Source organism: Hippichthys cyanospilos, chromosome 3, assembly GCF_059441005.1.
Source record: "Hippichthys cyanospilos isolate Australia breed blue-spotted pipefish chromosome 3, RoL_Hcya_1.0, whole genome shotgun sequence".
Taxonomy (NCBI): Eukaryota; Metazoa; Chordata; class Actinopteri; order Syngnathiformes; family Syngnathidae; genus Hippichthys; species Hippichthys cyanospilos.
In genome coordinates this window covers 30,427,931-30,442,877 of record NC_142371.1, presented here as the reverse complement: position 1 = coordinate 30,442,877, position 14,947 = coordinate 30,427,931, and the positions used below count along the sequence as shown (strand labels likewise).

General features: G+C 37.4%; 1 protein-coding gene across 2 annotated transcripts; it reads left to right on the top strand.

Moving 5' to 3' along the window:
* The first annotated feature begins 987 nt into the window (after positions 1–987).
* LOC148426807 (membrane-bound glycerophospholipid O-acyltransferase 1-like) lies at positions 988–14,298 on the top strand. 2 transcript variants are annotated; one of them, XM_088410670.1, is made up of 13 exons: positions 988–1,229; positions 2,371–2,451; positions 2,703–2,780; positions 5,403–5,498; positions 6,721–6,776; positions 7,195–7,249; positions 8,963–9,155; positions 9,278–9,470; positions 9,557–9,660; positions 9,750–9,814; positions 10,488–10,620; positions 10,700–10,851; positions 12,718–14,298. In XM_088410670.1, exons 1-13 carry the CDS (start codon positions 1,159–1,161, stop codon positions 12,878–12,880), a joined length of 1,440 nt encoding a protein of 479 aa, XP_088266796.1. In that variant the 5' UTR covers positions 988–1,158; the 3' UTR covers positions 12,881–14,298. The 2 variants fall into 2 exon arrangements, with proteins under 2 accessions (XP_088266796.1, XP_088266795.1); XM_088410669.1 differs by having other exon boundaries at positions 2,306–2,451.
* Positions 14,299–14,947: the final 649 nt, after the last annotated feature.

Genomic DNA, 14,947 nt, shown 5'->3' with positions numbered 1-14,947 from the left:
CCCAGTCTCAAATCAACTCAATATTATGCATTAGGCCAGACAAGGTAATGAAATCTTTCAACATGGAAACTTGGTCATCTGAACATAATCCAACCATTGCATCCAGAAAGCTTCTAGACAAGATATATTAAAACTGAACACCTGACAATAAACCTGCCCTCACTTGTAACCAGACCCAGGAATACTCAAACTCCTGCACTTGTGGCAGGACCTAACCTCTGACCCAGGGAGATCTCTCCATTCTTTTCCAACAGAGGACCATGGGCTCAGATTTGGAGGTGCTGATTTTCATCTCAAATGCTTCACACTCGACTGGAAACAGCTCCGTTGAGAGTTGGAGATCAGGGCCTGAAGAAGCCAGTGGAAATTGAGGTGTGATGGTTATTTTATTTTTTTGTCCCCCAAATATGAATACGTGCGGTTTATGCACTGTATAAGGCGCACCGGATTATAAAACGCTTTGGGGAAATTGAAGGATTTTAGATGTGCCTCACAGTGTGGAAAACGCAGTAATAAGAAAAATACATATTTCCTTTCACTTTCAAACAACATAACAGGAGAGTCACTTTGCAGTCCCTGTTTAAAATCAAATGAATGAAATGAAAAAAAAAGTGATTAGTGGGTCAAGTGAGCTTTACACCCGACCCACTAACAAAAATAAAAGGTATATTTGGCAAATTGTCCCATACAATTTACCAGAGGACATATAAAATTCCTGTGAGAGCAGATGTTTGATACCATCTGGATACATGGTTGATCTTAAAGTATCTTGTACTCTTATTGTCGTTCAGCTTAAAAAAAAAAAAAAAAAACACTAAACAGCCGAATGCTACACCGAAGTTCGAAACAGCTTCGACTTTTATTTTTGGAAGATATATGCGGAAGTTGCGCTCATCCTCAATTTGAAGTCAGAGCTGCGGAGTGAGTGAGGCGCGGCAAAGGAGGAAGGAGGAGGATACCGGGCGTGCTTGTCTTGGACCTCGCCAAACTGCGGACTGGTTTGACTTGTCGCTGGATGTATTATCGGAGGAGCGATGTCTTTCAGTTAACCCTCAAAATCGAGAAATCGTTAGTGCCTGATTTGAACAAGGCAAAAAGAAACTCACCGGTAGTCGAGAGTTAGACACAAGTTGTTTAGGATGGGCGAGCTCGTGGACAATGTATTTCAAACCACTGGTTTTCAGTGGCTGCTGCCTATCAGTGAATACTTGGGATTTCCTCTTGCACTGGTAAGAAGACGATAGAATCACAGCAGCACGTTTGGAAAAGCGCGCCGTAGAGATTTATTGTATGTTTTTTCACCCCTCCCAACCAAATTGACACAAAACTACGAAAGATGACAGCATGGTATTTCAACTGTTTACTCGCATTTTTACCTGGACTCCGTATGAAATCCGGAGCCGTATAATTAAACACAAAGCAGGAAGACCATTTCTTTTTACTGTAAAAATAGCAACAGGTTGTTGATGCGCTGGTTTGTTGAACATTTGTATGGTCAGAATTTGTAAAACGAGTACCAATCTTTTAAGAAGGTACAATACATTACATTTTTAATGTAGTAAAAGTTAAGTTATAAGATATTTCAGGAGAGTGCATAATGACCATAATGAGCTAATGTTCGCAAAAAAAAAAACAGATTTGCACAATGTAGATATTAATATTATCATTTTATTTTATTCTATTTTAACACGTTTTTAGACATGCATTTTTGTTGTTGAAGTCCAAGAAAAAACCCAGCGAGCTCCCAGTCATTAACATGTCTTAAAAAGTTAAATGAAAATGTAAACAAATCTATCGCCTACTATAGTTTCCCATAGGAAATCAAGTTCTCCAAAGTATCAAAATTACTGAAATTTTAAATTTTCTCTCATCTTCACCCCCTTAACATTTTTTGAACAAAATCAAAAGGTAAGTCCAGTGAAAAGTTACAAAACAAAAACAAAAGTGAAAGAATCGGGGGAATCATAAAGCTACCTAAAAACATGAACTAATAGTCCCCTGAAGTCAACTGCTTTAAGTGATCTATTATTGGCCATTAATTATGTATTTATTTTGAAGGGATGATGCTAATATTTTTTAAAATGCCAAATTGTGGCATCAAACCATTAATCAGTTGATAATTTGTCAATCCCTAATACAAAACCTGGATGAAAAAAAAAGTGAATAAAAATACAATTTTTTTTAATGAAGTGAAATGCAATGCTTATCGTTTTGTAGTTGTTATTAGGAAGCTGCAGTCCTTGCATATTTTAATTTTCCACTTTCTTCAAAGCTTTCATTAAAAAAAAAATCGTGTGCCACTCAGGTAAACTTTCTGGTGTGTCAGCTGTTTGCGCTGATGTCTGCCTTCTGGTTTCGTATCTACCTCAGTCCTCAACGCAGCAATCCCCTGGTGAGGCACATCGTTGCTATTTTGCTTGGCGTCACCTTCATCATCTTCTGCTTTGGATGGTACAGTATGGGGGTCTTGCACAACCTACACACCCACTGGAACTGTAAAGAAATTCACATGTTCTGTCATCCAAAAAAATTGACAATACTGTATCTATCTGGCCTTAAAGTCCATTGAATTTAGCAGGAGATGAGTATGAGGTTGATAGTGGGGTTTAATGCTATCTGGTGGTCCCACATGCCAATAACTAAAGCTGTAGCATAGGGGTCCATGAACTCTAGGCTCTTATTGTCCGTGTCCTTCTTTGCAGGTACTCCACTCATGTCCTGGCAGTGGTGCTTGCAAACTACCTTTTTATCATCCAAGCTGACCTCAGCAACATACACAGGTAGATCTTTTATTTTTGTATGTGAGTTGCATTCAATTCAAATGCACACATTCACCATGTTTGGTCAAACATGTGTATTTATTACCCTTTTTTTTAAACAAGCAGTATATAAATGCGGCTGCAAGGATTGATACTTACAAATAATGATAATAAACTAAAATATATAAAGTAAATAATAATTAATGGCAAAAACTTGGCACACAGGGCAACACAGCTAACTTACTTGCTGAGAGCAAACCAATGAAAAAAAAAGCCTACTTAGAAACAAGCAATTTTAATCAATTAACAGTCAAAATGTCATTTTCAGTCACGTCAAACCGAATTTATTCCTTTTTTTTGCCAAAATGATTTTTCAAAATGGGTCTCAATTGACAGCTAGCAATGTAAGTATTCGGAATCAAGTGAGAAACTCAACGTCATTTCACACTTTTAGATAATATGTTAGGCTGAGAAAACAAGAAGCGTTTGTCACGCAAATGTGGGAAACATCGATTATCATTTTCATTAATCGTGGCAGCCAATATGGCGATTGCAATTAAAACTCGATTAATTGTGCAGCCCTAAGAGAGAGTAATTTGAATTACTGCATTCTTTCTTGATGAACTTTGTTAAAATATTCTGGATATAAAAACCCTGAATTACTCCTGACAAAACAGTTTTAGGCATCCCTTTACTCTTTTTTTTTTTTTAAGTCAGTATATTATCTGTTTACTCTGAAAGGAGTCTCTTAGGCAATAAGGTGAGAGGTCTACCTCACACACACACCCACAATTCATTTGCAAAGCTATTTGGAATACAGTAAATGACTTGATTGGCTGAGTCGTGTCACATGAGAGGAGCTACATTGCATCTGATCTTTTTTGTGTGTTTTTTGTGTGCATACTGTACTTTAATGTAATAATCAATAATGTTTGCAAAGTCCTCGAAAATATGTAAAGTTTGAATTAAAAATCACCACACAAAAATCAATATTAAGATCAGGGATCACCAATTGTTTTGAAACTGAGAGTTATTTCTTTAGCGTTAAGTAATCCCAGTTTGATACACACGTCTGAAATTATGCTCAAAGTATCTGTCTTAATGTTATTGTCATAGACTCAATGTTTTTCCTTTTATTCACTTCAATGTCTTATAGAGTAACTAATGAGGAATCCCATCAGTCGAGATCGGTTTTAGATCGCATGAGCTGTTTTCTCACTAGTGCGGTCACTCGACTAGACAGACCAGTCTGCCGGACAGCATACTGATGGGTAGGAGAGTGATAATGTAACAATTCAAGTCAGAATGGTAGCCAAGTGGTTAACTGACTCAAAACACATTCTAAAACGACTTAGTAATGTTGATATTTGCTTGTGTTTACCTGTGGCTCAGGCTCTATTATAGTTGCATCCATCATTAACTATCTTCTAGCTAGCAGCGCTCGAGTGCTCCATATAGGCTGGCTTGATAGACTTTGATACTGACAGCCTGACACAATCTCATTCCTTTTGATCACATTTTAACAAACCATGCTGACTCAAATGTGTTGTTTTTAGACCAAAATTTACGGGGAAAGATTTGGAGAAGTAGTGCACTGTTAAGCATAAGTTAAATTCAAACAATTAATGAAAAATGTTGATGATCAAAAATGTATCAAAGTTGCTCATTCATAATTAAGTGGAATTGTGTTAATTGGCCTTCTGTGTTTATACTTATTTTTCACCAAGCACAAAAATTAATATTCGATTCACATTTCCTGTAGAATATCTTAACCAAAAAAGCTGGATAGTGGCAGCCCTGGCAGAAAGTTTAAATATAAAGCATGTGACAAGTCTGTTCAATCAAAAACAGTGGAAGTCTGTAATATTTTAGTGCATGTGTTTTTAAGATCTGTTTACCATTTCCAGCTTCTGTTAACAATTTATGTTAGACTTTTCACACATATTTAGACCGTCGTTTAGGAATGAGACCAAACAAGTCAGGTCCAGTTTGTTGTGAAATATGTGTGAAGGGAAGAATACACACAGGTAAAAGCTGCAGGCTTAGTTGAAATTGTTTGGTACTGTTCATGAGGTGGAGAGCTACGTACACGGGGCCCCGGATTAATATACCCACTTGTACATATCTTTGCACAAGTCCTCCCCAAAATTCACACATTTTTGGATACACTGTCTTGAAATATTGAGGGTTTATAGTTACTATGTGTAGGAGCATTTGCTCATTTGAGAAGGTTGACTTCATCAGCTTTTTTAACATCATCTGCCATACAAGCAGAAAAAGGAGCTCACAGTGTATGGGGAATGTGGTCGTGTGAACAAATATTCCGTTTTTCTTTTCTTGGGATTTTGGTCTCTTTGCAAAAACATGAATCCAAAAGTTCCTTTTATTTATCCGATAGATTTTCAGGCCTATTGGGGGGAGTTAGCGGCGCTCTGTTGTGCCCAAAAAGAGAAGCATGCCTGTTTGGCATCCGTAGTACCGTAAGCCAAACAGGTGGGCAAGGTTTTATTAAACTAATTTCATACACTTTATTTACAATATATTTGGGCAATGTCCGTCGGGGGGCAAATCATGATCATCGCACTTAGTAGGAATTTCATTCTAAGTGGAAATCTTACAAGAGGTTTCTTTTTTTCCTCCAAGGTATTCCATGGTGATGGCGTTGGGGTACCTGACTGTGTGCCAAGTGAGCAGAATCTTCATTTTTAAATATGGAATACTTTCCACCGACTTCTCCGGGTAAGAAAAATGTCCTTGCCACACCTGTACTCTGGCAGCCCATTAGTAGTTTCACTTCACGTTATCAGTTAACTTTTCTGCAATGTGCCCTGCATGCTTAAACAGTCACTAGTGACACACCCTTGAGTAAATATTGTGCCACTGGTTAAAAAGAGGCAGTGTGCGTTGTTTATTGTGGGACATTGTCCAAGCAGGTGGAGTTCACACTACCTCCTGGTAACTGGTTGAGTGTAGGTTAGGCCTCTTACTACTGAATATTTACAAATTGCAAATGTAATCATTTATTTTACTAATTAATTAAACAGCTTGATTTTTAAAATCAGACTTTATATCTATCTGATCGACCTTTTTGTGATTGGATGATATTTGCTATTTTGTGCAAGTTGGTTGTAATGCCATCATTTGTCAAGCAATCAGATATTAACGGATTAAAAATTGAAGTCTTACACCAACATGGGGCGTCCTAGTCTTCATGCAGGAGATGCTAGCTGCAGTTTCACTAGACACAAGTTGAGGAAAAGGAATTAGTTCAGCAAAGTTACACCTAAATGTTTGTCAGCTGACTTTTTTACAGTCAGCGTAGTTCTCATGTTGATAAGTTTGTTGGCAGCCTTCCAATTCTCCTCGATGGAGATGAGCAACCAGAATTATGCTCAGAATTCAGGCAGTTGCGAGTCTAAAAGTGGAACAAGTGATGTTGGTGAATCACAAAGATGAGTTCAATGTGTGTAACTTGTTACTGTACAGTGCAATACAAGGATATTGTGAATTTGGTTGGATGTAACACACAACACCTTAGCATTAACTTTGATGCTTTGCTTTGTTGCTTTCAGTTGGTAATACAATGGAGAAAATGTTGTCATTTTGACTTTCAGCATGCTGCTGGCACTGATCGCTGCATAATCACATTTTTGTGCACACCATGCAACACACATTCTGTACAATACATTACGTACACATGCAACCACAAGTTCAATTGTTTTGTTGCCTCTTGCCGGCTCACATCAAAATGTAAACTGTGCCATTCATGACTTGATAATGTGAACGAGCATTTGTGGTTGAATATATTATTGTCTAGTGTTAACATTGTCTGTTCTATTTACATTCATGCTGTTTGTCCTGCATAAATATTTGACTGGCTTAAATGTTGTCTAACAATAAATAGAAGCGAATGGTTGATCATATTTGTCACATGTACAATGAACTAACATTTTCTACTCAGGCCGCTGATGATAGTGACCCAGAAGATTACCTCACTTGCATTCCAGCTTCATGACGGTAAATACTCTCAATGCACACGCGTGCTTTGTAAATGATGTTTAGAAGTAGAATTAAAGGGTTAGGCTGATTGTGGTCTCTTGAAATGCGTAATTTTGAAAACAATTGTATCGACACTCTAAAAATAGTTGGGTCTAAGATGTATCAAACTAATTTTGGGGGTTAGTAATTTAACCCCCCAAAAAGTTGGACAAAAATGTACAACCCCCAAAACAACTCACAGCATTGTGTTGTTTTTGCACAAACATCTAGAATGGGGCTGCTTTGATGATTTATTCATTTAACATGACCTTTATTATTTATTCAAACCAAAAACACTTGGCTTCAATCAACAGCGTGAAACGTTGGGTCTGACACTTTTTAGTCTGCTTTTAGGTCATTTGTGACCTAACTTTTTATTCAAGCGTCTTTTTTTCAGGTATGTGTAAGAAAACTGAAGAACTGACCTCAGAACAGAAGCAACTAGCAATATAGTAAGTCAGTATGTGGGTTACAGAATACAAATGCAGTCGTTCATCTTTTTCACAGCAACCTTAATATTGGTGGCGACAAGTCTATCAACCTTAAAAAAGGACACCCTTGAATTTAAACACCTATGGGACACTAAACTTATTCAGCCGTTTTCAGCAGTAATATATTGTCTATAATTAATGTGATAGTGGATTAGGTTTCATGACAATGTTTCTGCTGTCAATATTTTTGTTGACTGAAAATGACATCACATATGTTCAAAGCTCAGGTAACAACCAATCACTGCTCAGCTTGCGAATGCCATGTGACCAAACCCAAATGGTGAGCCGTGATTGGCTGAGCACGCGTGATGTCATTATTAGTCAACAGTTATGTCTTAATTATACATCAAAATAGTCTTAGAAAAAATACAAACTTTTGACTGAAAATGTCTAAATCGGTTTTAGTATCCCTTTAACAAGATTTAGGTGAAAGATGATTTTCAACTTATTTCTGAACTTATTTTAAGAATACATTTCTCTCTCTTCCTGTAGCTAAGACACACAAGGACAAGGACATGCATCCACGGTGAATAATTTGTTTCACGTAACTAGCATGCTGCCAACTGACGAAAAAGTGCATCATTTTGAATGGGAAAGATTGCATGAAAGCAGATCTTTTAAAACATGTTCCATGGATGCAATCAGAACAAAAAATGTTGATAATTGTCAAGTTTGGGTATCATACCAAACAGTGAAGCCTTTCTGCTAATTTCCTCTCCAGTGCCTCCACAACTCATCGCAACGTTCAATCAATACAAACCATGTTAAATTAGACCTCTCACTAGCAAATCTTCGTAAAATGGATTATCCTATCGATTATTCCATAGAATAGTAATACTTTACTAATCTACAAAGGTTGCTATAACTACTTACTACAAATCTTTAGACACCAGCAAAATTGCCTTTGTTAACCGCATTAGTGAATAGCGTTCGTAAACAGTACTAGCGATTATCATTTAAGGTCAAATAAGCAAAGTACCATTCAGTTCACACATAAATAATGATAAATGTACAAAGTGCATTACACAAGTAACAGTGGTCCATGTGCTTATAATATATTAAATGAAAATCCACTCACTCCTAAATCAGTAAGTGTTCTAAGCACAGAAATAGCATCAGCCATTGGGCCACTAAGAGGTGCATCAAGACAAGCAATGGTCACTTAAGGTGGTCTTTGCATATGCGCTTTTTTTTTCTAATTACTATTCTCGCACGCCTTTTCCACTGTGCAATAATGTAATGTTTATTTTATTATATTGCTTTATTTTATTTTTGTCATTCTTTTTTTAATTGCAAATGATGCCAAATGTGTGATATCTCCTGTTTTGGGCGGGGATCTTTCTCCCATGCAGCCATTGCAACACTGTTTGTCTTCAAGATAGGATCATGTTCAAAACCATAGTGTAAACATGGTTCCATTAGACCTTCAAGGCACATATTTGTAGTGGACCTATTTTTAAAGTCGACTTACCCAAGTTGGTTGACTTTTTTCCCCCAGCCCTAGTTTGATCATAGAGATTGTTTTATAGTCAGTTTTTGTAATTATACAGTATATGAATGATTTTTCATTTTAATTTTTTTTTCTTTCATTCTTTAATGCAAGTAGCATGCGTTCCATACACCTGAAGTGCTCACATTGTTTTAACATTTGATTGTATTTTTTGGTCGGCGCAGTGCGAGGCCTTCTCTCATCGAGTACTTGAGTTACAATCTCAACTTCCTGGGTGTATTGGTGGGTCCGTTCAATAACTACAAAGACTACATCGACTTCATCGAGGGCACGCACATCAGCGGCAGGCTCAGGCAACATGCCCGCATGCCTAACGGCAAGAAGGGCTGCAATAAATGTCCAGACCCGTCACCTCTGGTAAGAATCCATCCTCCTGATACAACACTTCACAATTAGAGTCGTTATTTCTTCTTGGCTATTTTCAAACTGTAGGGTCATTCTATTTGTCATTGCGTGCGTTGCGTCCATCATCTCCGCAGAAGGCCGTCTGTCACAAGTTGTTGGTGTGCTGCGGTTGCATGCTCTTCTTCCTTGTCATCACACGGTCGCTGCCCATAAATTACAACGTGGACCCTCACTTTGTCAACCGTGCCCCCTTCGTCACTCGGCTCACCTACACTTTCTTTTCCATGCAAGCTGCAAGACCCAAGTTCTACTTTGCCTGGACGCTAGGTGAGCAACATAGTTGGTGCCATTTTCAACCTCCAAGGCAGTTTGCTGCTGGATTTTCTGAGGTTTTTTTTGTTCCGTCATCCAAGCTGATGCCATCAACAACGCCGCTGGATTTGGTTTCTCGGGGATGGATGAAAATGGAGAAGGTTCCTGGAACCTCCTTAGTAACCTGGACATTGTTGGAATTGAGGTACCTTTGCTGTCTTTTGGTCTGCAAATCACAAGTGAGAAGAGATTGGAGTGAAATAAACATTTTCACTTGCTTCTTTATTTTTTCAGACAGCAACCAGCTTCAAGACTTTCATTGACAACTGGAACATACAAACTGAAAAATGGCTTAAAATGTAAACACAGTCAAGTCCTACTTATTGATAGAGATACCTTATAAAGATATTTTTGTTTTAATTGTTAACTCCTGCCTGCTTTGAGAGAAGTGATTGCTTTTTAATTGTCCAAATTTGGGCCTGGATACATAAAACCCTAAAAAAAATGAAATTTCAAATTTCAGAGAATATTTAATGATAACTTATTGTTATAGAATTTTTTGATGTATAAATGATTACAATTGATATTATTGTAATATTTCGTATTATAATATATTACTACATTATGCAATATACCCATCCATATCCATTATCTGTAGGGTCGTGGGCTAGCTGGTGCCTATGCCAGCAATCTTCAGGCGGTGGGCGGTAGACACCATACATACATATATATGTATGTATATATGTATGTGTAAATATATATACATTCTTCTCATTCTGTTTTTTAATTATTATTATTTAAAATTTCCTGAATTGTTGATTACCAGTAAAAAAGTCATTGACTTAATGAAAAAATATGGATATGATTATTTGATAAACAAAAAAATGTTAGTCCAAACAGAAAAGGTGTATATTTTATTCTTCAAAGTAGACACATTCAAAATAACAGCATTGCGCAGCTTCGTGTTTTCTCAATCAGCTATTTATTATTTAATATTTTGTCTTTTTTGTTTTTGTTACCTCCACTCATCAGGGTGTGTTACAACCGAGCGCCGCGGCACCGGGTGGTCCTCACGTACATATTGTCTGCGTTGTGGCACGGCGTTTACCCAGGATACTACTTCTCCTTCATCACCGCCATCTTCACCACGATGGCAGCACGAGCTGTGAGTTTAGCAAATTCATATAAAATTTCCCAAATTAAGCCACTTTACTTATGCATTTCCATCCATTTTTGTCAACAAGGTACGCAAATCATTCCGTCACCACTTCCTCGGCTCCAGACGTTTAAAGCTGGTTTATGACATTGTGACGTGGGCGTCCACCCAACTAGCCATCTGCTATACTTTCATTCCCTTTCTACTCCTGGCTGTAGAACCCACCATGATCTACTACAGGTACCTTCAATCATCACTGGATTTTTCATGCAAGATAAAACGCCTGAAGATCAGACATCAGGCACATCGATTCTCAGTTTGGTGTGACTTTAACGCGACATTTTATTTCAAAATTATGGAGGTAGAATTAATTGGCTCGGATGACAATTTTCACATCATAATCATTATAATGTGACAATGTTTTTTTAAAAAGTGCACAGGAAATACAGTGCCTTGAAAAAGTATTTGCCACCTTCCTAATTTCTGTGTGTGTGGTTTTTTTACATATTTACCACACACAAAGGTTTTATTTCTTCAAACCAGTTTTATATCACCCTGAGACGAGGATATCTAAAATGCAGTCTCACAGATGACACTGATGACCCCAAGAAACAGCCAAAAGTTAGCATTTCGGCTTAAAAGTTAACATTTGTTGAATGTTTATTTGTATTATTTTTTTCCTTTTATTACTATTAAAAAGAATACAATTTTAAGTACACTTATACATTTTTTTTTTATAAATAATGCTCTTATTTGCAATCACAGCGGCAAGTGGGGGGAGTGAAATGCCATGAATAATTGAGAAGCACTGGTGCAAAGTAAATTATGGTGATTTTGGTATATTTTGATTGAGATATTAAAGCTTTCATTCATGGATTATGGCTGCAGGATATGGACAAAAGTGGTAGTGTTTTTTGTATTAGAAGACAATGCCAATGAGGACTAGCACATAGCATCGCGAAATCCTGGACTGAATTACATTTCTGTTCCCAGTAGCCGTGTGAAGGAAGAAGAGCCGCAAGGTCAAGAATCGCGTTGTGTCTAAAGAATACCATACTTTTGAGTTTGTTATTTAGCTGGTTATGTCAGTGTGGCGCTACAACTATCAACCTGATGGCTAATACCTACCGCGCAGATTTCCTATAGCTACTATTAGCATTATCACTTAGATTTGAGCATCAAAAGCTTCTTAAAAGTTTACCAGGAACCTGATGGCTAATACCTCTCGCACAGATTCCCTATAGCTAACATTAGCATTATCACTTAGATTTGAGCATCAAAAGCGTCTTAAAGGTTTACCAGGAACTAAGGCTGTACAATTGATCGAGTTTTAATCGCGATCGCGTTATTGGCGGCCATGATTGATTAATTAAGATGATAATCAGCCATACTAACATTTAAAAAGTCAAGCACTTTTTTGATTGAGAGGCAAATCAAGCCTTACCACCAGAGGACAATGTTTCCCATGTTTGTGTTACAAAAACCTGGTGTTGAGTTTCTCACCCGATTCCTAATATTTACAGTGCTGGCTGTCAATTGAGACCCATTTTGAAAAATCTGACTGGCAAAAAATTGGATTAAATTCTGTTTGAAATGACAGAAAATTACATTTTGACTGCTAACTGATTAAAATTTGCTTAAAAGTAAATAATGTGCTTGGTTCTAAGTAGGCTTCATTTTTTTTTTCATTGATTTGCTCTCAGCAAATAAGTTAGCTGTGTTGCTCTGTGTGCCAAGTTTTTGCCATTAATTATTATTCACTTTATTTATTTTAGTTTATTATTATTTGTTGGTATCAATTCTTGAAGCCGTGTTTATATACTGCTTGTTTGAATAAAGGGTAGTTAATAGACATGTTTGACTAAACATGATGAATAATCGTAATTTCAATATTGACCAAAATAATTGTGATTATTATTTTGGCCATAATCGTGCAGCCCTACCAGGAACTGAACCAGAAATTTAGCAAGGGTGTCACTGAAGTTCCAAATTTTTCAAGGGTGTTTTGACGATCACTGTACAACCACATGAAAACACTTTTAAAAACTCTATAACGGAGCAGGGATTCCCGTTTTGAGGCAAAGACTGATTCTGGCTGTGTTCCAGGTCCATGTACTTCCACGGGCACATCCTCAGCGTCCTGGCTATGGTTGTCCTGCATCCCAAATTCAAAAGCAAACTCCCCTTTGTCGCCACAAAAGCCACCAGACACGCCCCCTCAACCCAGTGTCCGCCTGTCCGCCCCGTCAACAATGGCAAAACTCACTAAAGCCTCCACATCCCCGAAATGCTTCCAGTCAAAGCGGGAAAAGTATAACAGAGGTCTCATTTATGAATGTTTTTAAGACAATGCAGTCATTGCGTGGACATCATCAGCCAGAATTGTATTGTCAATACATCCGGCAGAAGGTCTTTATTGACGACAGTGTGGACGAGACTGGGGACTCACTGTCTCTGGTTTGGATTCAGGCCGGCACAGTGGGAGAGGAAAGGCACACGCATGCCAGACTCAAATAGCGCAAGACATACACGCAAGCAAGACGCGAGAGGACAAATATGCACACTGTGGCTGTGATGGCACACAAAGGTTGTTGTTGTTGGGTTGCCGGAGCTCCATTACCAACTGTTACAACACCCTCCCATGTGTAACCGTGTGTCACGAACAAAACAGTCGAGGCTGTCCGATGTGAATTCAGCATGAGGCTTTAAAAAAAAACAAAAAAACTGAATGGTGCCTGGTGCTCAATATATTGTAAGTCTTTTTGCTGAAAAGCGGTGGCCTTTTGAATTGTAACAAACTAGCATAATGCATAATTTGAATGGTAACACTGCACTTAATGATTCAATTCAGATATATGTAAAACTAAGACCTACATAATTTTAAAAATAAATGTCCTTCGGATTAAATGCAAATAATGTAAATCATAGTTATATACAACATCAATAGCCTGTACTTTGACTTACATTACTAGTTGCAATCAATCATGAACTGAAAAATGTATTGCTGTAGAAAATGAGTGCAGATTAAAATTTTTTTGGAAACATATCAATCCCTACTATATTGCAGGCTATATTGGGGGTCATGTCACTACTGGCCTTATGCAATCAAGGCAGACCTCTAAAAAAGGTATTCAATTTCAAGAAATTCCCATGTGACATGTTTTTAAGTTTTTGGGGTGTTTCAAATGGAAACGCTTCAGAGAATGTATTGTTTGCGAGGTTTACTATGACACTGTGGTTCCCCTTTTGAATGTATTTGAATTAACTTAAGTTCAGAAAAAAATATAATTATGAACACATTAGCACGGGTAAAATGGTACATCTTGATTGCACAAATGTTTACGCTGATTTATGTTTAGTTCAGGATGGCACAAACGACTCGTTTATTTATTGCTTATTGCAATTTTTAATGGAGGAGGAAAACATATCAGTGTTGCCTAAAAACATTAAGTGAGTAGAGCCCAATTTGAAGTAATTATGCACAAATGTACATACAGTATGTTGTGTGTGTTTTTAGTTAATGCAGGCATAAGTCAGTGCACAGTGCAAATGGATTGATATAATGTAATCAATGTGATTTTTAACCTTTTTTCATGTGAAATCAAATATTTTGAGTGTTTGTTCTATTGATGCTTTTTTTTACTGTACCTTATATATTTTTAATTGTATGATATGTAACTAATAAAGATTCCTGACAACTTGAATTTTGAAACTTAAGTATTTTAAGTGCAAATAATAAATAGATGCAACAGAAACATAGTGGCTTGTGCGTGTTCTCTTTGAGTCCCTGCGGGTTTACTCTCTGCTGATGGTCTTAAAGCGAACTAGATTTCCCCCAAGTGCAAGCCGTCTATGTATTTACGTATGTGTGTTTGCATGCTTGCGTACTCCCGTGTGCATGCATCAACCCACAGCCCTGCGGGTACTCATGACAACAGTGGGGACAAAACACATTCTAAACTGTTATGCTAAACTGTTTTTTTTTTCTTAAATCAAAGACCAGATTTCAGTAATGGTTTCTGCTAAAACCCTTTTATAACGCAATGTAAAAAACATGAAGCAACAAATGATGAGCTAGTTGAAAAGTCGGAAGTCCATGAAAATTGTTTGATTGATCGAAGCATTTTAAAATGTTGCTTAATAGTAACAGTAGCGCTCACACCCACCTCAAATGTTAATTAAAACTTAAGACAATTTGCAGTTTTGGTGGACGTCTGATCTGTATTTGCAGGTTGCATAATATGAAGTGGCAGGCCACATCTAGACCAGGGGCCTTTAGTTTGACATATAATGCCATTAGATGTGGGTGTGCTTGTGGCCAATTTTTTTTTTTTCT

Bases quoted from the DNA above. Each gene is read 5' to 3' on its own strand.
- LOC148426807 (XM_088410669.1), top strand. From the start codon at position 1,140: ATGGGCGAGCTCGTGGACAATGTATTTCAAACCACTGGTTTTCAGTGG. The intron at 9,661-9,749 runs GTACCTTTGCTG...TTATTTTTTCAG, and splicing joins TGGACATTGTTGGAATTGAG to ACAGCAACCAGCTTCAAGAC. The intron at 10,852-12,717 runs GTACCTTCAATC...GCTGTGTTCCAG, and splicing joins CCCACCATGATCTACTACAG to GTCCATGTACTTCCACGGGC.